General features: G+C 41.3%; 1 protein-coding gene across 1 annotated transcript in view; it reads left to right on the top strand.

Annotated features, from left to right (window-relative positions):
• TBC1D22B (TBC1 domain family member 22B) overlaps positions 1 to 24435 on the top strand; it is a 63064-nt gene extending 38629 nt beyond the window's left edge. The window contains exons 9-13 of the mRNA XM_014060169.2: positions 19739 to 19845; positions 21146 to 21221; positions 22154 to 22281; positions 22770 to 22865; positions 23441 to 24435. Of these exons, the coding sequence (XP_013915644.2) occupies positions 19739 to 19845; positions 21146 to 21221; positions 22154 to 22281; positions 22770 to 22865; positions 23441 to 23569 (536 nt within the window). The 3' untranslated portion in view covers positions 23570 to 24435. The remainder of the gene's footprint in view (positions 1 to 19738; positions 19846 to 21145; positions 21222 to 22153; positions 22282 to 22769; positions 22866 to 23440) is intronic.
• Positions 24436 to 26417: the final 1982 nt, after the last annotated feature.

The raw sequence follows: 26417 nt of genomic DNA, 5'->3' as shown, positions 1-26417 counted from the left end.
GCAGGCCTGGGGATAAGTTTTTTAAATTACCCGCCCGAGTATTGCTTGACTGTTGAATGCAAGTTGGTGTTTTATAATTTATCTTGTTTACTCACTGTTTGTCTTGTATTATTGCACCCCCCTCCCGTGATTGTAAGCCGCCCTGAGTCCCCTCAGAGAGAAGGGCGGCCAAAAATCGTAATAAATGTCTGAAAAAATGTCTGAAAAAATTCATATTATTTCCCCAAACCATGTCATGTAACCATCACATGTAAAATACCTACCGGTAAATGCTTCAAATATATATGGATATCAAAATAGAAGGTATTTATAATCTAAAGGATTTGATAAACTGAAAAAAGAAATGAGAGGGAATTGGAAAGCAAACAAATTCTAGCATCCATTCTTAAAATAGTATATTTAAAAATATGAATTTAAGAAAGTAACATCTGTTATGGATAGTGTGCTCTACCTTTAAGTTCACACCCACGCACGCACGGTCTTACTGTCTTGATCTAGCAAAATAAGTACAAACATGCTCCACTTAGAAACAGTGATTTGTGAAGGAATCCTCAGATATCAAACCATATTTTGATGATAATTGTAATTAGAGTTACTATGGTGCCTAAACTTACCAAATCATTGAACGGAAGAAACATTTGTACAGGAATGTGCACAAAGCTAATATAAAACTCATAGGGGAGGAGCCAACGTCGCGACGACACATTGCATGGACCCGACAGTCCGGGTCCGTCGATGAAACTTTTGTCTTTGGACGGTCTGGTAGGACTTAAACCGTCCCGAAGAGACGGTGACAAGGAAGCCAAAGTCTTACTGGTCACAGGGACATTGCAAAGTCCCTGTTTGACCCAAGGGTAGCGCTTCCAACTGAAGACAAAGAAGCAGCCCCCAGGCTGGCATAGTCGGACACGGCTCCTGAAGGAAGAGACAAAGTGAAAGCGTTCCATCTGGTGAGGTTTTTTTTTCTTTTTTTACTTTTAGAAGATCCATGTTAAGAAAGTTTTTTTCTTAAAAAAAATAATAACAATTAGTCCCCAAAGTAAGAATAAAGCAGCGATTTTGACACTTATTGGACTGCTACTAGAAGATTTCCTGCTCTAGTTAGCAGTTTTGTGGATTGAATTAATTGCAACATTTCCTGTCTCCCTGCTTGTAGTCTATGGACTGATCTTTTTTTTTCTATTTTTTCCTTTTTACTACCCTAATTTTTTTTGTTGTTGGCTAAATTAAATTTTTTCTCATACTTCAACAAATTTTTCTTTCTATTGGTTAAAACTATATGAAAGATATTTAAGGGAAAGCAAAACAAAAACAAAAACAATTGACTAATTATTGAATCTGCCACCTGGAAGCCAAAGTCTGAACTTTGTTTCTGTTTTGGATACAATGTATCCTTTGTTCTGCTTCACTTGGTTTCACTGACCTTGCAATGGAAGGGTTTGGAATTTGCTTATAATACTTGATAAGACTCAAAGCACGAAACCTGTTTTTGTTAGTGCTTCTGGTAAATATTTTGGCAAGAGAAGGAAAAGACAAGCAGGAATAAAAACCCTCCTATTTTAAAAACTTTGAAAGAACTGGTGTTTAAGATTCAAAATAAATACAGACACATTTCCTAAAATTTTGACAGGCTAGAGTGGCAGATTCCTTTTCCTATTTCTTTGCATTTTGAAAAATGGATCAATATTCAGAGGAAGAAAATCTAATAATCCAAAACATCCTGGCTGGACTTCAAAATATTGCAGAAGGACTTGAGAGATTTGACAAGAAATGGGACAGTTTATGGGGTGCTACAGTTAAAGAGGAGGGGGTTGGAGCCCCAGTGATCAAAGAGGAGAATAGAAACAGAAAATAAAGATAAGATGTCAGATGAATCCATCAGTGGACTAAATACGAGTGAAAGTGAAAAGAAGGGAAACTGGAAAGGTGTTTTTGACAACTTGGAGCCTTTCTTTCAACTTCAAGATGCAGGAGGGAAAAAAGAGTGAAAAAAATGGAACTAAGAAGACAAATATATCCAGAAACAAGTTTGATAACCAAAACTAAGCCTACGTTAATAACAATTAAAGAGCAACGAAACTACATGAGAGATCCTTTAAGCTACAGAGTGTGGAGAGAAATGTTAAACTCTGAAAAGATTCTAATAACTGAAATGACACAACTGCTGGCGAGAGAGAAAGGATTATTTTGCTACTGGAAAGACACTGGCTGATAATGCCAATTGGTGATAAAAATTAGCTAATTTTTGATGGTTAATAATTAGGGATTTTAGTATTTTGTAGACACTTATAGATTATCATTGAATGTTTAGTTGCTAACATATAGCAATAGCAATAGCAGTTAGACTTATATATACCGCTTCATAGGGCTTTCAGCCCTCTCTAAGCGGTTTACAGAGTCAGCATATCGCCCCCAACAACAATCCGGGTCCTCATTTTACCCACCTCGGAAGGATGGAAGGCTGATTCAACCCTGAGCCGGTGAGATTTGAACAGCCGAACTGCAGTCAGCTGAAGAAGCCTGCAGTGCTGCATTTAACCACTGCGCCACCTCGGCTCTTAATATATAATATATCATGATATTAACAATGAAAGGATAACCTTAATTAGGATAAATAACCAGGCCACAAATTGCAACTGAGTTTTGGTGGTATGATAAAGCCTATTAATTTGTGTTTCAGACTTTGTTATAAAGCTATAAATAATTTGGATTAGAATAAGAGGTGATGTGACATAAATAGCAAACAATTGTTTTCTTTTCTTCTCTGTCTTTCTCTAATTACAATAATAAAAGGGAATGTTAATGCATATCTTGGAGATTATCAACTAGACACTTTAATTTGGATTAGAAATGGCAAACAATTGTTCTTTTTTTATGTCTTTCAACTATAAAAACAAAAGGGAAGGTTAACATATACTTTGGTGATTATTAACTAGAAATGTCAACATTTCCCCTTTTCCCTTTAGATTGTCTTAGACTTTAAATGGTCATTTTGTTAACACATATTAATAGATTGCTATTTGCATTTGTGGAGAGAAGAGGAGAGAAAAATGTAAATAACCCTTAGTTAACTATAATAATAATAAAGATATGTTAGAGAGAGGAAATGTTAGATGTCCTACTAATTGACTTTTTTTTCTTAGAATATGTTATAAAGATATAAAGATATGGCAGATTGACTGGAACTGGGACAAGGGGGGGAAATGCCAATAGGTGAATCTTAACTAAATGAAAATTGTGGTATGGTGATAAAATATATAAATTTTTAACATATACAGTTTAAACTGAATGGAATATATGTGATTGTGGACAGAACGCACGAAATGTACTTGTGACCAATGGATACGCTTTCTACAAGATGTAATGAAAAATGATGCTTTTCTTTTTGTGTTTTTTCTGTAATAAAACTAATAAAAAATTTTATTAAAAAAAGCTAATATAAAACTAATGACTGAGGAGTTTTTTAAAAAAAAATGTGATTCTGGGTTTGAATATGGTTACTTTCATCTGTGAAAATCCTTTCACGGAATTTGATTGTCTAAATGCAGCAGTCAGCTTTAGAATATAGAATAACAGAGTTGGAAGGGACCTTGGAGGTCTTCTAGTTCAAGCAGGAAATCCTATACCAGGTGTGTCAAACTCAAGGCCTGGGGGCCATGTATGGCCTGCAAGGTGCTTAGAAATGCCCCACGGGGCCACCCTGGAAACAGCAAAGGAGTGGCCAGCGATGCCTCTGCCAGCAAAAAAAGAGCTCGGGAAGGCCACCCAAGCTCCGTTTTCACTGGCAAAGGGTTGTAGGAGAGTGTTACAGCCGAAAACAGAGCTCAGGAGCCCGTCTTCTCCGGCAGAGTGCTCGGACCACCACAAGAACCCCCAACATGAGTGATGTTGAGCTGGCCATGCCCATCCCGGCCTGCTGAGGTCAAACACAACCCTGATATAGCCCTCAATGAAATAGAATTTGACACCCCTGCTCTATATGATTTCAGTCAAGTGGTTGTCCAGTCTCTTCTTTAAAACATCCATTGTTGGAGCTTTCAAAACTTCTGGAGGCAAGTTGTTCCACTGATTAATTTGTTTGTTCCTTTGTTCCTTTTTCCATGTGTATAACACGGCAGCCAAGCCCAGAATTTCAATGCATAATATCCTGTTTTGTCTGAACTAGAAACTGTAGATATTCATTTTGGATCAAGCCAAGGTTTTAAATTTCCAATCATCACATAACATTGCTTATTTTCAGGCAAATAACATGGTTTCCTTGCTTGGGCAAAAATGAAAAACTTAGTGATGCTTTACATTAATTGCAGCTAAAGATAGCAAGATGAGTAACCAAAAGGCTTGTATATATCATAGAATAAATCAATTTTTAAATGTCCAAACTAAGCAACAGTTGTGCGTAAATTTATGAGTAAAGCCATTCCCTTCATTTTGAAAATGGTAGGAGTAGTGACATATCAGACCAGCTGGCATTTGGAAAATGCAGTGATCTTTTATCTGATGAAACAGAGATTACTTTGGTTTGATTTACATATGGTGCAAATGCAACCTCAGTTTGTGGCTTGTGGCTGAGTTCACATATCAGTTCAATCAGCAATGTGGCAAGTTATGCGAATCCAACTGCTGCAAGTTTTTAAATTGCTTTTTTAACATGTTTTGCAAACCAATGTACTTTTTCTTTATTTAATAAATAATGATTAAACAAATAATAGTATAGCATAATATAGAAAGACCAGTGGTGGGTTGCAGGCGGTACGCCCCGGTATGGGCATACCGGATCCTGACCGGAGCACCAGATACCGTTCCGGTGCTCCGGAGGGCCCACCCGCCCATGCTCCTTACCGGTGCTTTATGCTGTTGGCGTTTACACGTATGGTCCGTACGGCACCTGTGCGACGCTCTGCGGAGCAGCTGGAACGTCATGGAGGCTTTGATGCTAGAACGCATGTGCGTGCGCACCGCGTATGTGCATGTGTGTAACTCTGGGGCCATTCCAACCGTACCGGTTGGAACGGAATCTGGAACACCCCCCCCCCCACTGAGGAAAACCTATATATAAGTAGCAGCAAGTTTGGGGATCAAGTGCTTTTTCATCCCCCCCCCTTTTTTTTTTTGTTACATGGATATAAAAAGTTATTGTGCCAGAGTTTTCTGGTTTTTATGCTAAGCCAACCAAATCATCTGAGCATGCAACTGCCCTGGGTTTATGCCACTAGAAGACATGGGGGACCTGACATCTGTTAAATGTAATGGATAATTTAGAGTGGTTTACTGAGGCTGAATCTGTAGATGAAGTTCCCTACTGGTTTACCAGATGAGAAGGATTTTTGAGTTGGGGAAAAGATTTAACAGGGATGCCAACTCCCCTCTCTCTAATCCCTTAATAATTGCTTAGTTAACTATCAGAATAGCCAAATTATTTGTGAGATAAGAAGATAGTTTGCGATTCCCCACAGGTTATGCACACCAGTTGCCAAGAAATGTATTATTGTTATTTTTGTTATTATGACACTAACAAAGTATATAATTGCAATCACTTAAATAAGGGCAGTGATGAAACTGAGGTGACTGGGCTAGAAAGGAGTTAATTTGAAAACAATCATTGTCCATTTCTTCTGCAGCCAGGTCGGGAAATGTTGGTGTGGAGGGTAGGGGAAATGAGATTTTAAAATGGATAAATTTTATTCAGACCTGAGAAAAAACAGGAAAAACTGCCTTAAACTGAGAAGACTGGGAGTGTTAATATTTTTAAAAATATTACAGTTCTTTTAAAAAATGTTAAAAGGCTCAGGAGCATTCAGGTTAAATATTAGAAGAAGAATGTTGTCAAGCCTGCACATGAAATAAGCATCGATGGGAAAAAAATGGTATTTTTGTTCATAATATTAGCCTTTGGCAACTATTCATATTTTAAGATTTGCTAAGTATTTAAATGAAAAACTAAGGATTCTAGAGCCATTTTACCACAATTCTAAGGATCAAAACTAGGTAAGAGTTTATGATTAGGATCTGGAAAAGTGATATGGTGGCATGACTTTTTAAAACAAAATATCTGGGGAAAGATAAAACAAAAATTATCAGAGTGTTCAAGGAAGGAAAGAAAGTTTAGGTATCAGAATAAATGTAAAGACCAATTATCTATTGTCTGTAGAGGGCATGTAGTTCTCGGATCATTAATTATGATAAACATCTGGAAAAGGATTGATTTACAGAAGCAAGATACTTTTCAGAAACCTCCAGCCCCAAAACTATCCCAAGGTTTTTAACTAGCCTATTCTGATGATGTCACTGACGGAAGGCGCTTATGATCTTTAGATTGCAGCCTTGGCAATAAGCCTTGGCAATAAAATCATTACCCTTCCTAATCTAAATTTCAATCTATTATAACCCAGAGGAATTTTCAGACATATACACTCCATTAATTGTTGGGAAACATTTATCAATCCAAGAACTGCTTCACCCATTGCTTACATTTAAGAATACATTGTTAACATACAAACTGCCTACTCTGATATTCGCAGCTGGCCACTTTACATGCCAGATAGGCACTGAGAGAATCCACCTTCATAAATGAAAGCATGGCTCTTGGTCATATACATTCAGATTGCCTCAGCCCCTCCCTTGACTGGAGAGAAAAGCTTTTTGGTTCTTTTTAAAATTGAAGACCAGAACTAGAAAATGGATCTCAAGGGGAAATCTATGAGTGAAGCAAATTCAGCAGATATGCCCTAAAAATCTGGGGGAATAGTAGAACGTTTACTTTGAAAATTTGCTAGTAAAATAGAAATAGATGGCCAATGTAGTCAAGAATTTCCATTAGATTTTTCCCCCCTACTGTGTGCTGCTAAGTCCAAACAAATTATCTTTTATTTCTCTGTTCAAGAGGAGGAATTGTATGTTTTATCAAGCCTTTTTATTCATACCATAGCCTGTTCATGAACAAAAATAATATTCTCCTTAGACAAGAGGTGTCAAACCCACGGCGTCATGGTAGCACATAACGTAGCACGACTTTTTTCCCCTTCACTAAACCTGGCATGGGCAGCGCATGATGCATCCGGCCCACAGACTGGGAGTTTGACAGCCCTGCCTTAGACTATTTTTGTAATTTGTAAAATAATATGAAAATATTTTATGGCTGTTAAAATAAGTAATCTGCAAAAATCACTCTATTTTTGCAGACCAATGCTATCTTACATTTCGTTTAAATGGTTTTTTATTGTATCTGGACAATTCTGGAAGTATATTCTTTTTTTTAATGTTGTACAATGTAATACTTAAATTAGTATTTGTCTCTTTATCCTTTTCAATAATTTTTTTTTTTATCTCTGATGAGATTGGTCTGGCTCCCAAGAAGAGGCAACAGGGCCGAAACATTTAATCATATTCTTCTAGACCAGTGTTTCTTAAAACACTGTGGTCTTAGAACCCCTGGGAATATCTCAAGACCCTTTCAAGGATCCTCTTAAGACCCTTTCAGGGATTAAAATTATTTGCCAATCCATGTTGAAAAAATAAATAAATTAAAATCCTATCAAGCAATCATGAGATGCTACAGCAACAATGAATGCCTCTATTTTAATTTTTAATAGACAAATATTAATAAGTAACCCATATAAATAACAGTTCTTTTGGGTTCCTCCTTAATTTTTAAAAATGGGAGGAGAAAAAAATTAAGAAGCTGCATAGCCAGGAGGCTGCAGTATTGATAATCTTCTGCTTGTTGTCTTTTAACCTCTAAATCAATAGAAAAGCTGCATAGATTATGAGGTCCCTATTCTCTGTGACACTGGAATTAAAGGCTGGAAGTCAGGAGAACATCCTGGAAGATAGATGTAGGCAGCAGAAATTACTGTTGCAAAATGGTCAGGATATGAAGATGTCTCCTTGGTTTAGAGAGAAGAATTTTCAGCAGTCTGGATCCAGCATCCAGTTGTCTTTTCAGACATAATGCCTCCCGCTAATCCTCAAAGGCTCAGTTTGCCATTCCTCTTCAGAAATCTGATCCCAAATTCTTGTTTATAAGGAAGTAAAAAGTACAAAGAAGTGGCAAAAAAATATATCTGATGATCCAAATCAGCTTGTATCTGGAATCAAAGTACATAAAATTCTATATTCTGCTTCTTTTGAAAATCTTTAAAAATTGAAGCTTGCAAAAATGTAAATATTATTCAAAGTTGCCTGTGCAAATTGTATTCTATGTTGTATGCTCTTAAATTAGGCCATTTGCTTTCTAGAATGAAATAACTCACAATATAAACAATAATGCAGTATGAATCTCATACTTTTATGCTTAATGAGAGGGCATTAAGAATGGCTTTATGGATTCATGTATATTCTGAATAATCTTGCACCCCGGGTTGATACCAGGGAAAAGGCTTTCCACCAGGTTTCTGACTGTAATCAATCCTATTCCTAATAGAATTTGTTATATACAAACCAATCCATTTTTTTAAAAAAAAAGAAGATAAAATCTCAGAATCACATCCATCCTCCCCACAGCCCATTATGCTATTGTTGCCTTTCAGAGAAGTTTCTGATAACAACATTTTAGCTTCTATTACTTTTAGGAGTTAAGGAATTTCAGAAGTTAGGTATTGTGATATTTTTCTCCTCCACTAGGATCTAGATATAATCTAGGGTTATAATACTTAGTTTTGAAATTACAATTTTCAAAACAATTTATTGCCTGTCAAGGGGTGCTGTTTTTGACAGAGTGGATTTTATTCCATAGAACTGAAAGCCAAGAGCAATCATTTTAAAGTGTTCTAGTGCTTCTGGTAATCAATTACATACAGTATTAAATGTGTTTAATGTTGTAATTTGAATGTTTCCCCAAAAGATAGCTTTATTGAAATGGTTGTCAACCCTGAAGTTGGCTGAACTGTGGCCATTTTCCTTTTTGTAGTATCTAGGGAGGGTTTTTTTCTCACTGCTTTAGGACTCGCACAGCCTGGAGCGAAGGGGCCAGGAAGAGGGATTGTAGAGATTAGCTGGGGGTTGTAGTCAAAATAAAATGATTTCCCCTGGGAATCAAGGACGTTTGTGCAGGTGTCCGCAGGGTGGAGACTGAGGTCATCTAGCAACTGGGCTGTATGCTGATTGGACCATATGACTGAGACTGGGAGGAGGAGGAGTGATAAAGTTTTATTTTTAATTGAGGGAGGGGAAACATCACCAACTTAGAGCCGGTTTTTCCACCAGGAATATGCCAATTTGATATGTCCTAATAAAATGTTCTTATAGTTTATAGTTTATAGTTTATTTATTTGTATGCTGCCCTTTTCCCTGAGGGAACTCAGGGCGGCTCACAAGTTAAAGGAAGGGGAGGACAAAACAAGTTATGAACATAAAACAATACATTGTTAAAAGAGAACACAACAATCATACCATTCGGGTGGGGTTAGGGTCTTTAGCCCCAGGCCTGCTGGGACAGCCAGATTTTAAGGGCAGTGCGGAAGGTCTGGAGGGTGGTGAGGGTACGAATCTCCACGGGGAGTTCGTTCCAGAGGGTCGGAGCAGCCACCGAGAAGGCTCTCCTCCGGGTAGTTGCCAGATGACATTGGCTCGTTGATGGAATTCGGAGGAGGCCTAATCTATGCGATCGGATCGGTCTAGTGGAGATAATTGGCAGTAGGAGGAACTTGCTTGCCTCGGAGTTCTTATTGAACTGGGATGTATTACTGGGAACCGTGACAATAGTACTATTAAAAGAAAACTGGTTGATCAGTGTGGTGGGCAGATATGATTTCAGCCTTGGTCACTTGAGTCAAATATAGGCCCATTGACTTTGCTTTTTTGAGCATGTGGAAATCCTTCTGATTCTGTGCGGACTTTCCTTTTAGAAACTGAATTAACTAGCATTGGAAGAACTGGGTAGAAAGTGTGGTTTCTCTCTTAAGGAGGTTGTTTCATTTTATTCTGCTGATGCCTTAGGCTGGTCTCATTGAATGTGTTCTCCTTTCAAGTTTGGTGAAAAAAGTGGGGGGGGGAACAGTTTATAATTGCTGCAGATGCAAATTACTTAGAGCTAGATGTCATTTTCAGACCTCTGATGGATAAAAAATCTGTTTAAAAGCTGTTAAGCTTTTGTGAGTCTGTGAAGTCTTCATAAATTAGCAATAAGCATTGGTGACAATATATGCTTCATAGATTCAGGGAACTGCCAGAAGCATCTCTTATCTCTGTTTCTCTCGCTGTGTCCCCTACAGCCATTTCCATTACACTAATGCTACTTATATGCTGTTCACTACTGGGCTGCCACGGTGTTGGTGCCTCCTTGCTGTTCAGTAATATATTTTCTTCTAAACTTGATGGTTAGTCTTGAGAAACAGTAAAGATAGAGGTTGTTATTTTTCAGCAAATTGAGTGTTAGGTTCAATTAAATAGAATGAAGGGCATATCAAATGAAGTCCAGTTTCATTCACCATTCCAATTAAATTGGAATTTATTTAAAAAGTATTTTGATGGTAAATTCACTTTAACAAAATCAAGTAATTCAGTCAGTCAAACTTCACTTGGGATGATACATATATAGCATTAGCTACATATTAGCTCTAGAAATTCTAGAGCCATGGTGGCACAGTGGTTAAAATGCAGTATTGCAGGCTAACTCTGCCCACAGTCTGGAGTTTGATCCTGATGGGCTCATGGTTGAATCAGCCTTCCATCCTCCCGAGGTCGGAAATATGAGAACCCAGATTGTTGGGAGTGATATACTGACATTTTATCCCCCCCCCCCCAAGAGTGCTATGAGCAAATATATAAGCCTAAGTGTTATCGCTATTGTGAAAGATATTACATGCATTTATGTAGCTAAGTTATGACATAGCAAGCTTGGAACTTCAGAACATAAGAAAATGAATTATTGAGTGAAAGGCTACTTACTTCAAGATATGCATCTTACAATACCAAGCACGTGCCTGAAGATGTTTCTTCATTATTTAAATATAATTTTAATTTTATATCTGTGTGGATCACTAAGATTAGTTTTGGAGTGAACATCTTTGGCTCATAGTCGAAGTCCCCGGGAAACAAGCAAAGTTCTGTTTCACATTTATGAGACTAGGGTAAAAGTGAATCCTGACCCTTCAATTGATTTATTTTGTCCAATATGTCAGCTGCCTGGATAGTAAATCCAAAAGTACTAGCTACTCAGCTTACCTTAAGAACTCCACATTTATATTTCACTTTTAAATGTTAGTGTTAATCTTAATTGGGTTTGTTTTTGGATACTCTATCTAATTTTTTTTTTACTTTTGTAATATGTGTTTTTTTAATGTTGTACGCCACCCTGAGTCCTTTGGGAGAAGGGCAGCATATAAATTCAATAAACAAACAAACAACAAACACAAGCCATGTTATTGTGGGAAAAAATGTTTAGCATAAAAAAGAAAGGTTTGCCTACTAAGGCTATTTTCAAACACTATAAAGATGTCCTGCATACCAGAAAGGGTAATACTGAGCCAATACGGGAATATAGATGTTTATCACACAGCTTTTTTCTCCATAGTGAGGGGAGGAGTATCCAGGTTGGGGTTGACCTTGTCCTCTCGTTGATTGGACTGAGTCAGATAAGCTCTTTAGGACACACCCTGGTCACCAGGTACTGCCCAGTTATCGACTCAGTCCCTCAACTGGACGGTTTGCCATCCTGGATCTCCTGGAATATTATGGAAAAAATTTAAAGCTGAAAAGAAAAATAGAAATTGCCTCCCTGCCGCAAAGATCAGCCTCCTCCAGACTGGATAACTCCCTGGTGGGGTAAAAAAGACTGCCACAAGCCCTCAGGGGCTGCACGCTGCCCAGGCCACTGAGTGAGACCAGGGTCACTCAGTGAGGACTTTGGCCAGGCAAGCCAGAAAAACAAAGGCACAAGCCTTATTAAGGCAAGCCTTGCCATGGAAGCTCTACTGGTGCGGGAGCGCTCTGCTTCTCCCTGCAGCGGTCAAGTGGCAAACCATGGCTTCTCCAAGTGCCGTGGAGCGCCCGCGCTCCTCCCACATGGTCCGACTCATCGGAGAGGCCACAAGCGAGAGCCCGGTTACAGCGGCATCGGAAGGAGGCAGGAGGCGAGAAAAACCAGCAGCAAGGGCGTGCAGCAGCTCGTCGGCGTACAGACCACTTGGAAAAGCATTTTAAAGGCAGCGCCCTTTGTTTTTGGCGCGCGGCACCATTTTGAAGCAGGGAGGAAACACGTGACTCAAGATGGCGGTGCCCAGCAGCTCCGAGGAAGCTGGCAGGACCCAGGTAGCTGCATCGACGGCCAGCAGCCCCCAATGGAGGGGCAGAGGATCACTCATCCAGGTCAGTGGCCACCCCAGAGGCTGCCCAGAAGGGGGGGGGCAAAGGCTAGAGCCAAGAAGAAGCACCTTTCCCCAGGGCAGAGTTAGAGGCAGAGCGTGGCCCCAAGCTTTCCAAACCCTAAGTTTGAGAAGCGAAGGCACAAGACCCTGGGATTTCTTCAACCAGCGGAGCCACAGAGGAGGACCCTGCCTTGCAGGCAAGGATTCCTATTGACACTTCAGGCCTTTGGGGCTCTGCTCAGGGGTAGCAATCCCCCACACACACTACATCATTAGGGACGGCCCTGCCCACAGGACTACCACCTCCGAGGTTTCCCTCTGCACAGGTGGGCATGGGCACCAGCCAGGTACCCCCCAGAGGGGTACCCAACTTTCAGGACCTGATGATGCGTGTCTTCCAGCAGTGCATGGCAGCGGCATTCCAACAGCCACAGATGAAGCCACAGGTGGCATCCCCTCTTAGGGTACCAGAGGGCCAGGAAACCCATGGGGAGGACCCTCCCAGCTCCCCAGCCTCATCCCAAAGGACAGTGACCTGGAATGTGAGGAGGGCGAGATTAGAGAGGATAAGCTATCTGAAGACGAAGGCATGCCCCCTCCTAAGTCGGCCTTTTCTGGGTTATTCCAGCCTTCCTTGTACAAGTCTCTTCAAGGCCAAGGCAGCCGCCAAGCTCGGAAACAGAGCAGCAGAAGCACCGCCTCAACACCAGGGCTTCTCAGCAAAAACCACCTTCGATGAGCAGGTCATTGAGCTGACATGGTGCCAACCTCCAAGGCCTTCCTTGACCTGGTCAAGCGCCAATGGATATCTCCCACAGCGGGACCCATGCCCACATCCACGGACGAGGCCTTCAACGTGGATCAGGACATGGCTCAGGTGCTGTTGCAATCCATCATCGATGCACCGGTCATGGCTCTGCATACCCCTACCAACATGCCCGGGGAACCAGAGGATGCTCTGAAGCTGGAGGACCAGAAGGCGGACCTCACCCTGCAAAGGAGTCATCAAGCGGGTGGTGAAGGCAGCCTGGGTGGTGAAGGCAGCCTGGGTGGTGAAGGCAGCCACCACTGCCTCCTTCAATCAGTCTTCTCTGCTGTGGCTACAGGAGCTGCAGCAACAAATTCCCATAACTGATGTCAGAGCGCACCAGGACATCAACAAACTGGTAGCAGCCATCCAATTTTCATCGGACACCACCTTGACCGCAACCAGATTTGCCTCAAGGGCAATCGCCTCATCCATAGCATCTCATAGGCTGCTGTGGCTGTGACAGTGGCAGGCAGACGTACGCCACAAGTGGCGTCTGGCATCGGCCCCCTTCACGGGGGACTCTCTCTTTGGAACAGCTCTGGACCTCTACCTGGTCGAGAACAAGGACAAGCGGAAGGTGCTTCCCACCGCTCCAAAGAAGGGCAATTTCAGGGCAGCTCCATACCCCAGACGTTCCTATTCCCGGAGACAAGACTTTGGGTCCTCCTTCCAGGGTCAGCATTCCTTCAGGGGGTGAGATGCGGGGTACTTTGGTTCCAGGCAGTACCAGGGAGGATTCTCTGCCAGGCAGAGATACCCAAATAGGCAGCAGAGAGGCAGGCAGCAGAAGCGGCTCTTTCAAGGTGGCGGAGGCAGTGGCAGGGGGCAAAAACTAGAGCTAGATCTAACTCACCACCACCCCCATTGGAGGGCGCTTGGCATACTTTACTGACCGCTGGGACCAATCCTCCTCCAATAAGTGGGTACAGAACACCATTAGATATGGCCTTTCACTTGAGTTCCTTTCCAGCCTCCCGAGCTTCTTCCGGATCTGCCCGGTGTCAAATAACCCAACCCAGAGGTTGCTAATGTAGGAGGCCATCCAACACCTGTTAGATATCCAGGCTATCCAACCAGTGCCTCTAGATCAGCATGATCAGGGGTATTACTCTGTCCTCTTTGTAATCCCTAAGGCCTCAGGTGGCTGGAGGGCAATTCTTGACTTGAAACGCCTGAACCGTTTCATTCGCTATAGGAGGTTTAAAATGCACTCACTCCACTCCATCCTGGAGGGGTTAGGCAGGGAAACTTCCTGATTTCTATAGGCCTCACAGAGGCCTACCTGCACATACCCATTACTCAGGAACACCGCAAATATCTCAGGTTCTGCTACCTAGGGCACCATTTCCAGTACTGGGCCTTTCCTTTTGGCTTGTCTTCAGCCCCCCCGAGTTTTCATCAAGGTAATGGCTGTCCTGGCTGCGTACCTGAAGCAGTTACCAGTTCGAATTCAATGTTATTTAGATGACCTGTTGTTGCAGTCATCCTCCTTTAAGGGTGCCCTATGGGATCTAGACACCACCATGACAGTCCTGAGAGACCATGGGTTCTCAATAAACCTGGCCAAAAGCCACCTTCACCCCTCCACTAGTCTGGTCCACCTAGGAGCCTTGATAGATACAGAGACAGGCAAGGTTTTTCTGTCATCAGAAAGACAGCTCTTTCTTAGACAGCTAACTGCTCAGGTAGTCAGGGGGCATAGGGTGTCCTTAGCCATTCTGACCAAACTCCTGGGCACTATGGTCTCCACCATTGGCATTGTCCCTGGAGCTTGTCTCCACACTGCAGACCTCCAGTGGTTCCTTTTGCCTTTCCAGAGAAGGCACATGAGCTGTTCCCAGACCAAACTCCTTCCAGCAGAAGTCTCCCGCTCACCTGTAACCAAACGGCATGCTGTATGTGATGATGTTTTTTTTAGTTTTTTGTTTTTAATTGTTGTGTGTATGTGTTGTCTATGTAATAAAAATAAAAATTTATATTAAAAAAAAAAGTCTCCCGCTCAATGACCTGGTGGACGTCCCCGGCAATAACCGAGGGTGAAGTCTTCAGAACACCAGACCGGGTGACGGTAACTACGGACACCAGCCTGCTCGGGTGGGGTGCCCATCTGCAGGCTCAGATGGCGCAAAGACAATGGAGCCAGGTGGAATTGACTCACAACATCAACTGGTTGAAGCTCAGGGCGGTCCGCCTGGCCCTGTTAAAATTCCATCGCTCTGTCAGGGGCAGGCACATCTTAGTCCTCATGGACAACATCACCAACAAGGCTCACATAAACAGACAGGGGGGACCAAATCGAAGGCCCTCATGCGGGAGGCCAAAAGACTGGGGCAATGGGCCAAAGGAAATCTTCTGTCATTGACGGCGGAACATATAGCGGGGGTGGACAGCATCAGAGCTGACTGGCTCAGCCGGGCCGAAGTGCACAACTTGGAGTGGAGGCTGCAACCAGCTAACTTCGAGGAGGTGGCAGGGCACTTTGGATGCCTGGAAGTTGATTTATTCACCACCACCCTCAACACCCAACTCCTGAGGTTCTACTCCAGGTACCAGACACAGGGGGCAGAGGGGGTGGATGCTCTCCAATTCCCATGGCCCCAGGGACTCCTCTATGCCTATCCACCCTTGCCCCTGATTCCCAAGGTCATACAAAAAATCCTTCCGGAGGGGGCAGAGGTGGTGCTGATTGCTCTTCACTGGCCCTGGAGGCCGTGGTTTGCCGATCTCCAATCGCTCTCGGTGGACAGGCCCTGGAGGATCCCCCAGGAGAGGATCTCCCTCAGTCAGGGGTCACTGGAGCACCCAAACCCTCAGTGGTTCCAGTTGACTGCTTGGCGCTTGAGCGGAGCATCCTGAGGGAAGACCACTTCTCCTCCAGGGTAATACAGACCATCCATGCCACTCGCTGACCCTCCACGGAGCGCATTTATGACGCTACCTGGCGTGCCTTCTCTACATGGTGCAACTCCTGGGGGCACGATCCGGTACGGGCCACTGTTCCACAAGTTCTGGACTTTCTCCAGGCAGGCCTGGACAGAGGGTTAGTTCCCAATACAATTAGGAGACAGGTCTCGGCCATCTCATCAGTTCTTCTGTGCGGCAGGGCCCAGACCCTGACTCACCATCCCATGGTCAGGCGATTCCTCAAAGGGTCATCTAACCTCAAACCACTCACGGTACACAGGTACCCTTCCTGGGACTTGCACAAGGTATTGGACGCTCTGACAGGCGCTCCGTTTGAACCATTATGAACAGTGTAACTTACATTTTTAACTCTTAAGATGGTGTTTCTGATGGCCATCACCTCCACCAGATGGATATCCGAACTGCAAGCACTGTCCATCAGGGAGGACCTCTGCGTGTTTCACCGGGACAGAGTGGTGCTACGGTTGGATCCTTCCTTCATACCCAAGTTATGTTCCTGCTTCCATCACTCATAGGAGCTGATATTGCCCAACTTCTGTCCAGATCCTTCTCGCCCGTTGGAGAGAAAGTTGCACACCTTGGACGTAAGGAGGGCTCTGAGGATTTACCTCAGAAGAACCCGCCCGAACAAGAAATCAGAAGCCCTGTTTGTCTCCTTTCAGCCAGGGTCTCTGGGCAACAAGGTGCCTTCCACCACCATAGGCAGATGATTGTGGACCTGCATTGCTACGGCCTACCAATCTCAGGGTCTGCAGACACCGAGCCCTATCACAGCGCACTCCACATGAAGCGCGGCCACTTCTACGGCCTGGGGCACACAAGCTTTAATGACTGAGATCTGTAGGGCAGCTACGTGGTTGTCCCCCTCACCATTCGTGAGGAACTACAAGTTGTACTCCTTTGCCTCGGCAGAAGCATCATTCGGTTGCAGGGTGTTACAGGCTGTTCACAAGGCAGGACACGCCCCACCAGGCATAGTTTGGCCATGTTCTCTTCATGTGTAATCCTCCGTAGGGACGTGTAGGCTTTGGTACGTCGCATCCTGGATATTCCTCCCCTCACTATGGAGAAAGGGCGTTGGTACTTACCTGATACGCCTCTTCTCCTAGTGGGGGAGGAGTATCCAGCCCCTCCCTGACATGGTTATGTAGCAAGCGTTATGTTGGTTGTTAAACTGTTATGGTGAAGGTATGAATCCATAAAAGTTTTGAAACTAAAATAAAAGTCTGGAGTCACAACGAGTCAGATAGAGTTCTTTGCCGATAACTGGGCAGTACCTGGTGACCAGGGCGTGTCCTAAAGAGCTTATCTAACTCAGTCCAATCAATGAGAGGACAAGGTCAACCCCATCCTGGATACTCCTCCCCCACTATGGGAAGAGGCATATCAGGTAAGTACCAATGCCCTTTTCCCCTTACAAGGCTAACTATAGCTTGTTGTGAGACTGGTTTAGAATATGAAGCAGCTCAGAAAGGGGGGGGGGCACACAAATAATTGCTCACCCCTCTGATCCAAAATCCTGCTGATTTCAGGATCCTGCATAATTATTTCAAAGTGAAAAAATGCTGGGAAGATTGTATCACTGATCCTTCATATCATGCATTCTGTACCTCTTGTTCCTGGAATTTATAGTTTCTATTGCGTTTACTCAAAGCTGGTGTCATGTCCAACTCTGTATTAGTCACTGAAATTCATTTTAGAAAAGAAAAAAAAACTTTCCAGATTAAATTGCAGCAATTGTAAGGTTGGAAAGCAATCAAGAATATTGAGGTGGTGAGGAATCTTTGAATCTGACTTTATGAAAGAACCTATGACAGTCCTGCTGTCAAGTTTTTACTTTTGAGATGGATGGCAGAATCTTAATAGGATTTGAAGAACAGCCATCTCCAAGGTAAGGAACTAGAGGCCAAAACAACTTTGGCTAGTCCTATCCTGATGTCACTTCATAAAGACTAGCGCCTGCCTTTTAAAAACAAGTATTCTTCAGAATTCAGAGCTGTCAATGTCTTGTACTGGATAGAGAGCTCTTACTATTGTGGGAGGTTTGAATGACTTTCCATTGCATTATAGCTCTGTTTCAGTGCTGTCAACCAAAGTGTCTCTTAGTAAAACACTCAGATAGATGTGATCAAGGCATCTGTAATTATGAGAAGCAAAGAATAGTAGGTATTTTTCCAACTTGAATGGATTTGTGAATAGCAGTTTGCCATAAAAGAAATTAAGGCGTGCTTCTTAAACATGCTAATCCTATCTTGCCATTTCCCCTTATCTGTAGTGACAATTGCCTGGGCTGAATATTATCTGAAGTTAATATATTTGGACAAAGAGTTACTGAAGACTCATTTCAGTGGTGGGTTCCGGATCCCGGTGCAATGGGTTCGGCATCCACCACATGAACGCTTGCACACATGCGCATGCGTCCTTATCTCCTGCAACGCTCCAGCTGCTCAGCTGAGCGTCGTGCGGGTGCCGTACACTCCGTGCACGGAAGCGCCAAAGAGCTCAAATATCGATAAGGAGGGTGGGTGAGTGGGCCCTCCAGAGCATCATATCAGAACAATACGCAGTGCTCCCGGCAGGCACCGGTACACCCGTACCGGGGCATACCGTTCATACCCACCACTGACTCATTTGTATATTGTATGCATAGACACTGCATTTACTCATACTACTTCCTGTCAGAATAGGCAGAACACAGGTATGAAAGTCTGAATCAAATAAATTAAAGACACAAGATAAAAGAAAAAGACACAGAAGTAGTTTATACTAGCACTATTCATTATTCCTCCCCATGTCCCTGCTTCCATCATGTTAATACACTGACTCATACATGACCTTTTATTTTTTAAACTTCTCTTTAAGAATCTCCTCAGTTCCATTCAACCACAATCTTTTCCACCTCTCCCTTCAACAATCTCTATCTCTCTTAATAAACGTCACCCTGCAGAGAATCTTATTTCTATCCCTACTTCATTATCAAAAGAAATATATCTAGAATATCATACAAGAAAACCAGTTGTTTTAGCAAATAAATTTTCTTTTAGCAAATAAATAAAGTGCCATTATTGCATATAACTTAACTGTATATTCAGGACACATATTTTTTTCCAGGAATGTTACCTTACCAACTATATCATATTTGCCTTAATGTAATTTTAAACATTGGTAATTTTATCTGCTGCATGCATACATACATGTACAAATATGCAAACACGCAACTTTGTTAAGAACAGATAAAGTCTTATGATTTTTCAATTTTGCATGTCTTTTGTATGTGCATGTGCATATACATATACATATTTTGCAGAACCTTTTCGGCTGCTGGTAGTCATGGGACTTAAGTCATGCATGTTGTCAAATTCAGAAGAATAGCAATTCAGAGTCTTCTCCAGCTTCTGAGATTTGAACTTCTTCTGCCATCATAATGGTCATAAATGTAGTTATAAACCAACAAAATCCAGCATGTGATTAGCCATTGAGTGATCTAAGTGCCCATGCATTCCCCCTCCAAATTTGTATGGACTTTCACTTTGTAGAAGTTACAATTCTGCCAACAAAAATAAACAGAACTCCGCCAACAAAAGGAAGGCCTGATAGGATATCACTTCTATTTTTAGAAAGACACAGAATAAATAGTTGAGACAAACAAGGGGCGTATATCCCTAACATTATTCTACAATGGTACACTTTCTTTTTTTAGAAGAGGATGTGGAGAACTTTGATGTAACAAATCTGTCTCAGGATGTGCTGCAAAGCATCGAAGCTGACAGCTTTTGGTGTATGAGCAAACTGCTGGATGGGATCCAGGTAGGACATTTGTCTGTACTGACTCGCAGGTCTCCAGGAGACCTCTTCCTTGGATAATTCAATCTGTGATACTCCCAGCCACTTCTGCTGCTTCATTATCACCCAGTATGGATAATGTGGAGTCTACACTTTCATAATTTTACCTGCGTTGGCCTCTACACTGAAGGCAATGTACAAAAGCAAGTGCACTCCTTCCTTTAAAAAAGAATTATTCAGTTATCTAAATACCATGTCTCCCAAATGTTCAATTTGAACCATGACAATCTATTACTATTCAGTCATTTGTTTTATAATTCATTCTATATTTGTTTAATTTATTCTGGATTTGTTAGTTCTAGAGAAAGAGAAGGAATCACATGGATATTGAAGCAGCATTTTTTAGTCCTTGAAAATCTTAATAATGCTTTTCTATGCTTAAATTCCTGTAGTTATTACAAATGTATAGTCAGACATGTCTTCACAGCTCTAAATGCTAGAAACATAATGTAAAATGAATACAAAATTCTCAGGAAACTTAATTAAGTTCCTAGTTTAACATTGTGTAGGTTTTGACCATAATGTGCAAAGCTATATTCAAATCAATATAACGTAGCTCAATTTGATCAGAGACACCATCATATAGACCATAAAATGTTTGATGTACAAATAGAGGTTATTTATCCACATACATTTTTATGTGTGTGGATAAGCAAGTGGGCTACTGAGGGAATTTTACTGCTTTTGACAGAAACATGCTAACTATAGTAGCTGTTTAAATTTATATTATTTTAAGATGTTCAAAAACAGAATGTTTGAAATTTTTGTAGGGGATTTTTTTTGTAATATATCTTTAATTTTGAAGATATTATATAGATAGGAAATATATCTATATTATATAGATAGGAAATAATGTCTGTAATTCATGGAGAACCAGGGTTTCCTGAATGTCTTATAACCAGATGAAATCAGAAGTTTCTCCTATTTGTTCATGCTGTGTTGAATAAACAAAATGAGAACATCAGGTTGTTATTTTACAGGCAGTTAAAGAGGGCAAGAAATGGTTAATACCCAATTCTCACCACCATTTTCTATTGCATATGAACATTCCATAAGGAGCATATCCATCAGATATGTCCCAAATATCAGAAATTTATGGTAGGATAAATTTATGGCTGGATATATACAGCTTCATATTTTATTTCTGGCATTTTTGGAATGGTCTGCTTGAAAGCCCTGGAAAACCATTTTCAATAACTAAAAAGGTATAAACCTGTTTGCTGGTCTTGCATCCTCTTAAACACACAATATATCTTTGCTTCAGGACAATTACACATTTGCACAACCAGGGATCCAAAAAAAAGTCAAAGCACTGGAGGAACTTGTCAGTCGTATTGATGGTAGGTGAATTTGAGTTTGGCATCTGCAACTGAATTGTAACACTCATGGATTCTCACTTGAGAGAAAAACATAGGGTGTGGAAAACAAACAGTTGACATGAGACCAAAGTCATAGGCTCTTTTTCTCAATTGTCTTAGATGACAATCAGACTGGGATGTTGATGTCCTTAGGCATGTTAGAAATAGAATACTCTTGGGAAGAAAGGGTGAATAGGAAGTCATAAGACTCGTAAGAAGAATAATTAGCAGAAAAAGGGCTAAAATTTATAAAATGTAACAAAAGCATTTTGTATGGGCAGCCCCCCTCCCCAAATGACCACATTGATGATAGCTTTTAAATAATTGCCCTGTATATAAGACTTCAAGAACTCAAGCATTTTAACTTTCCAAAATTCTAATGGGAAGCTATTAGTGTGGGTGCCAGTGACAAAAAAACAGCAGTTTCTCATATTCAAATAGAATACAGTAGAATACGTATATGTAGCTCAGAGTTGATCTGTGGAGTCCTTGGTGCTTTCTGAGTTTAGCTGTTTGTAGATATTTGATTACCCAACTAGGTAACAACATCAGTGCAGGTCAATATGGGTTTTTTCCCTATTTACCTACAATAGCTTGCCTTTCCAATATTGTTGGTGGAAATATTGTTTTTTCTTTGTTAGTTTCTTAATAGAAACCGGACAGAAAAACAGAAGTTTTTCACATTCCCCAAATCTCAAATGCAGGCAAAGTATCCTATCTGAGATGAAGGGACCAGATGGATAGGAGTAGGCAGCCCTGTGGGATATGATGGGTCAAAACCAGCATGTTGAATTGTACTCAGAAATAGAATAGATACAGCAAGCAAAGATACTGTTTCATGGAGTTGTGATTTCTGTTAAAGACAGCAAATTGATCAAATATTTGCCATTTGCAAATAAAATGTCCTGTTTCAGAGCAGGTACACAGTCACTTTGGAAAGTATGAAGTGGAGTACTTGCAGTTTGCCTTTCGCTGGATGAACAATCTCCTGATGAGGGAGCTTCCTCTTCGCTGCACCATTCGCCTTTGGGACACTTATCAGGTTCGACCCCAGTACTTTGTTCGAAGCCTATCTTGATAAAAATGGTGCCTTTCGACTTTACTCAGATACCTTTTCCTAGCGATAAACGTACATGGAAGCAGATAGTAATTTACTCAGATCACTTATTTATTTATTTATTCATTGGCTTTATTTAGCCACCCATCTCACGTTTGTAACTCTGGACAGCTCAAACGATTAAATTAGCAAGAGCAAAAAACTGTCAAAACAATTACAACAAAACCATTAAAAATGATTAAAACAATTAAAGCACTATAAACAAACAAAAAAAAACCACATGAAAGTGCATTCAGACTCTTAAACACAATGCAACCATTTTGTGGGCTCCATATTTCTGAATGGCAAAACCAACTTTTCAGGGCCTTCTTGCACATAACTTACATGTACATCCACGATAAAATGTAGAAAAGCAGTGAGAAATAAGGCATTCTGATAACTGGTTGTAACTCCAAGTGTTGTGTTCTTTTCAGTCTGAGCCTGAGGGATTCTCTCATTTCCATTTATACGTCTGTGCTGCATTCTTGATTAAGTGGCGGAAAGAGATTCTGGATGAAGAGGACTTCCAGGTAAATCATCCGCAGGCTACCACATTTAGAAAAGGATGCAGTGTAATTATCCTGCTTGAAAGTGTTATTTATTTCAGGGAAGAGAAGAGAATGAATATGTACAGAAGTGTTTCTGGTCTGTGATTACAGGCATGAAATCACTTTACCCAGAGATGCAGATATTTTCTCTGAATGCTTTAGTAAAATAATTTCCACAGCTGTAATGTCTGACTTTGCTACATTGTAAGTAAAGCAGGAAGTGAAGGTTTTGTATTTTAGGCTTTGACCCCAATCCTGAGATGGTATTGTTCAATACTGCCTGAATCAGATCCCGAATGCCTATAGTTCATATTGAATTGAATGTAGGTTTTGAGATTATTTTGGTCCAGGCTGCATGCATGGTTTTGTGTTTTATTTGTTTTTATGGATGCTTTGATTTGGTATGTCTCCCAGAGTCCATTGAAGTTGGGCCACGATAATAAATTTGAATAAATAAAATAATGGAATAGAATTGTAATGCTACAAAAACATAAAAGCACTTTAGCACATTTAAAGTCAAGGTCACGTCTCTGAGCTGTCTCTTTTCCACATTTCAGGGCCTTCTGATGTTACTACAAAATCTACCCACCATACACTGGGGCAATGAAGAGATTGGACTCCTCCTTGCTGAAGCCTACAGACTAAAGTACATGTTTGCAGATGCTCCCAATCACTATCGTCGATAGGTAGTCGAGTTTTGCCTTTGCTTCTCATTGTGCTGGCACAGTTTCAATCACTGTGGCATTCGATCACCTAAGCCCTCGGACACACTGACCAGGAGCCCAATCTTTGCTGTAAAAACGCTCCCATCAGACTTCTTTCTTCACTTTTGTGTGTGCCTGCCTGCCACTCCATGTGTGGACGTGCCACTCCAGAAACCATTAATGTCCTGCTGTGATGGTGGCCTGAGCTTGGATGGAAGTGAAATGAATAAACAGAACTTCTGAATGCCCTCCAAGTTTCAGCCTAGATAGTCTTAAGTCTTGCAGCCTCTTGTTAACCTGCTAAGCACAGACAAACTCATGCACTTCCTGTTTGGCCTGTTTTTATTTTATTTTCTCTTGTTTCCCCTGTTTCTTCTTCGGCAGTTGTTTAAACTCCCCAATGAAGATGCCTTACCAAGAGTCCTGCCCAAGAGAAGGCAGTGCTGTTGAACACAAGACACTCTCAGGCCTTAGCTTCACTCTGCATGTCTGAAGAAATGAGGCATTTCAGGCATTAACAAAAGACATATATACTCCATCTGCATGCTGCCACATTCCTCTTGTGCAGCATCTCTGTATAGGATGGTCCACACACATTGAAAAGGCTGTTTAGTTCATGCACAACTCAGAAAATACAAGTGAATAAAACAGAACGCCACTTGTGATTGTTGGACTGCCTAACCTGGTATGTGCACTAAACGTAGGGGAGGGGGGGAGAGCTGTGCTTTTCCCCCCCCCTTCTTTTTTAGGAAAAAAACCCCTTTCTGTGACAATGACACTCCTGTAAGGCATTATATGTAAATTGTGTTCTTGTGTATATGGGTAAAGGTTGTACAGTATGAGTCTTCTGTTTGTAGCAGATATGATTTTATATTTATAGTCTGCCTTTCTGGTGGGCAAATGCTGCCTCGGTTACAAATAACAATGGGCCTCCTGCTTCCTCTGTCCATCAGGTTTTGAAGCTGTCAACACATCTGCACTAGCACATTTATTCTTCCCCAGAATGCACATTTCATTTTTATCAGGAAAAAAAATTGACTCCAAAGCAGAATGACCTCCAGTGCCAAGGAAGTTGAGGGTCTGAAGAATTTAAAAACCTGCTGCTGAACCATGAATGTCATGGAATTTTTTTCCCTGCAGGATGCCTGCACTTCCTAAACAGAACTTGAGCTTGCCCTTGTGGAAAGCAGTTTTCCTCCAGCCGTGGCAAAGCACATTGCTACGGCCATGCTTTTGACAAGGTTGGTGTCCTGTATTTTCTGGATGTTTATGCTCAGCTATACCCACCCTTTCTCCAGGCAGAGACCTCTTCTTTCAAGGCGCCAACCTCTTTTGGGGAAACAGAAGCTTTAATACCAAACCCACTTCTTCTCTCCACTACTATTGCAGTATGTTTCCAGTGAATGAAAATAAATATAAATTGATTGGTTTATGCAGGCAACAGTACAATCTCATTAGTGCCAAGCTTTGACCTCTGAGATCACATTTGTTTCCATAGGCTGAATTCTTCAGATTGTGCCGGCTGACTTTGACTTGTCTCATCAAACTTCCAACTGCATCCACCTCATTTTGTTTTTCTTCTTGGAGTTGAAAAAGGAAAAGCAATCTCCTGTGTTTTTTCCCAATGAGGGCGTGGGGGGGGGATATTTGAGGCACAAGAACACAAGATCCTTGCCATAATTCAGACACCAAGCAGTGTTTCTCAAGTTGCTTTCCTAACCGGAAATTGCTTTTTCAGGCATTGACTGGATTTTCCTTCGTAAGTGTGTATGTGTGAATTTGTTGTTTCCATTCAGACAACAACCTGGTGGTCATTAGTTTAAGATGACTGATTAAAAAATAATCCTATTTGTGTCACCAGTCTTTTCTTCTTAGGATTTCATGAGGTTATTAATGAAGCTACCAGAATCATCCTCTCTCTATCCATTCTGAGTGGCTTGTTTTTGGTGAAAATTTTCTTTGAAAATCTTCACTCTTAGTTTTCTCTTGCTTGTGATGAAAATTCCTCTGTATAAACTACAGAATATTGCACATTAGATGCACAACACAGAGACTGCATATGAATCTACAAAGTCTCTTCAGAGCACCCAACCAGGCAGAAGCCAAAATATTTCTGCTTCGCAGTATTCATTGACAACTCTTAAAATTCACCAATTGCGCCAATTTTTATCAGGAAAAGTATCTTCTTTAATCATTTTGCTTCATATAAATGTTCCTTATCTGATACTATGGATAATGCAAAGTGCCTTGTTTTTTTCTGTCCCTTGCCAGAATTATTTGAATAGTGACCTGACACCATTTTTAGGAATCAGAGAAAATCTGATTTCTGCCAATTTCATAATTTAGCAATGATCAGGAATATTTACAACTAGATCTCTGGGTAGTTAATCGTTCATTCTACTAGTTCAGCAATACCCAGCATACGGTCTAAACACCATTAAGTTCCCTGATCAGTACTAACTTTTTGTATATAAGAAGATTTGCATCCATGCAAGCAGGTGAGTCTGATGAATGCCGTGTGAATCAACAGGTAGTTTCCCCCAGAATTATGGTTTTTTTTTACATTTTGCTTTAATTTGGTGAATGTCTGAATTCTGTTAAGATCTAAATGTAAGCAAGAAAATATCTCTTGCCTGAAATTTAGTTGCCTCCGCCTTTCTCTTCCAATGGCATTACTAAGTGGAAGAAAACTGGCTTTCAAAGGCAGTGGCTTTTGTCCGTCCACACAGTCTTATAAAAAAATCCTACCTGATTCTGAGCTGCTGTAATATGCAACAGCCTAAACTGGCTTGAGAAAGTTAACATTTTCACTGAAAGCAGTTCTACATTG

The sequence above is a fragment of the Thamnophis sirtalis genome, unplaced genomic scaffold (assembly GCF_051295495.1).
Source record: "Thamnophis sirtalis isolate CommonGarterSnake01/CBP01778 unplaced genomic scaffold, rThaSir2_p1.2 scaffold_7, whole genome shotgun sequence".
Taxonomy (NCBI): domain Eukaryota; kingdom Metazoa; phylum Chordata; class Lepidosauria; order Squamata; family Natricidae; genus Thamnophis; species Thamnophis sirtalis.
Note: the sequence above shows the minus strand (reverse complement) of the source record. Positions and strands in the feature narration are given on the sequence as shown.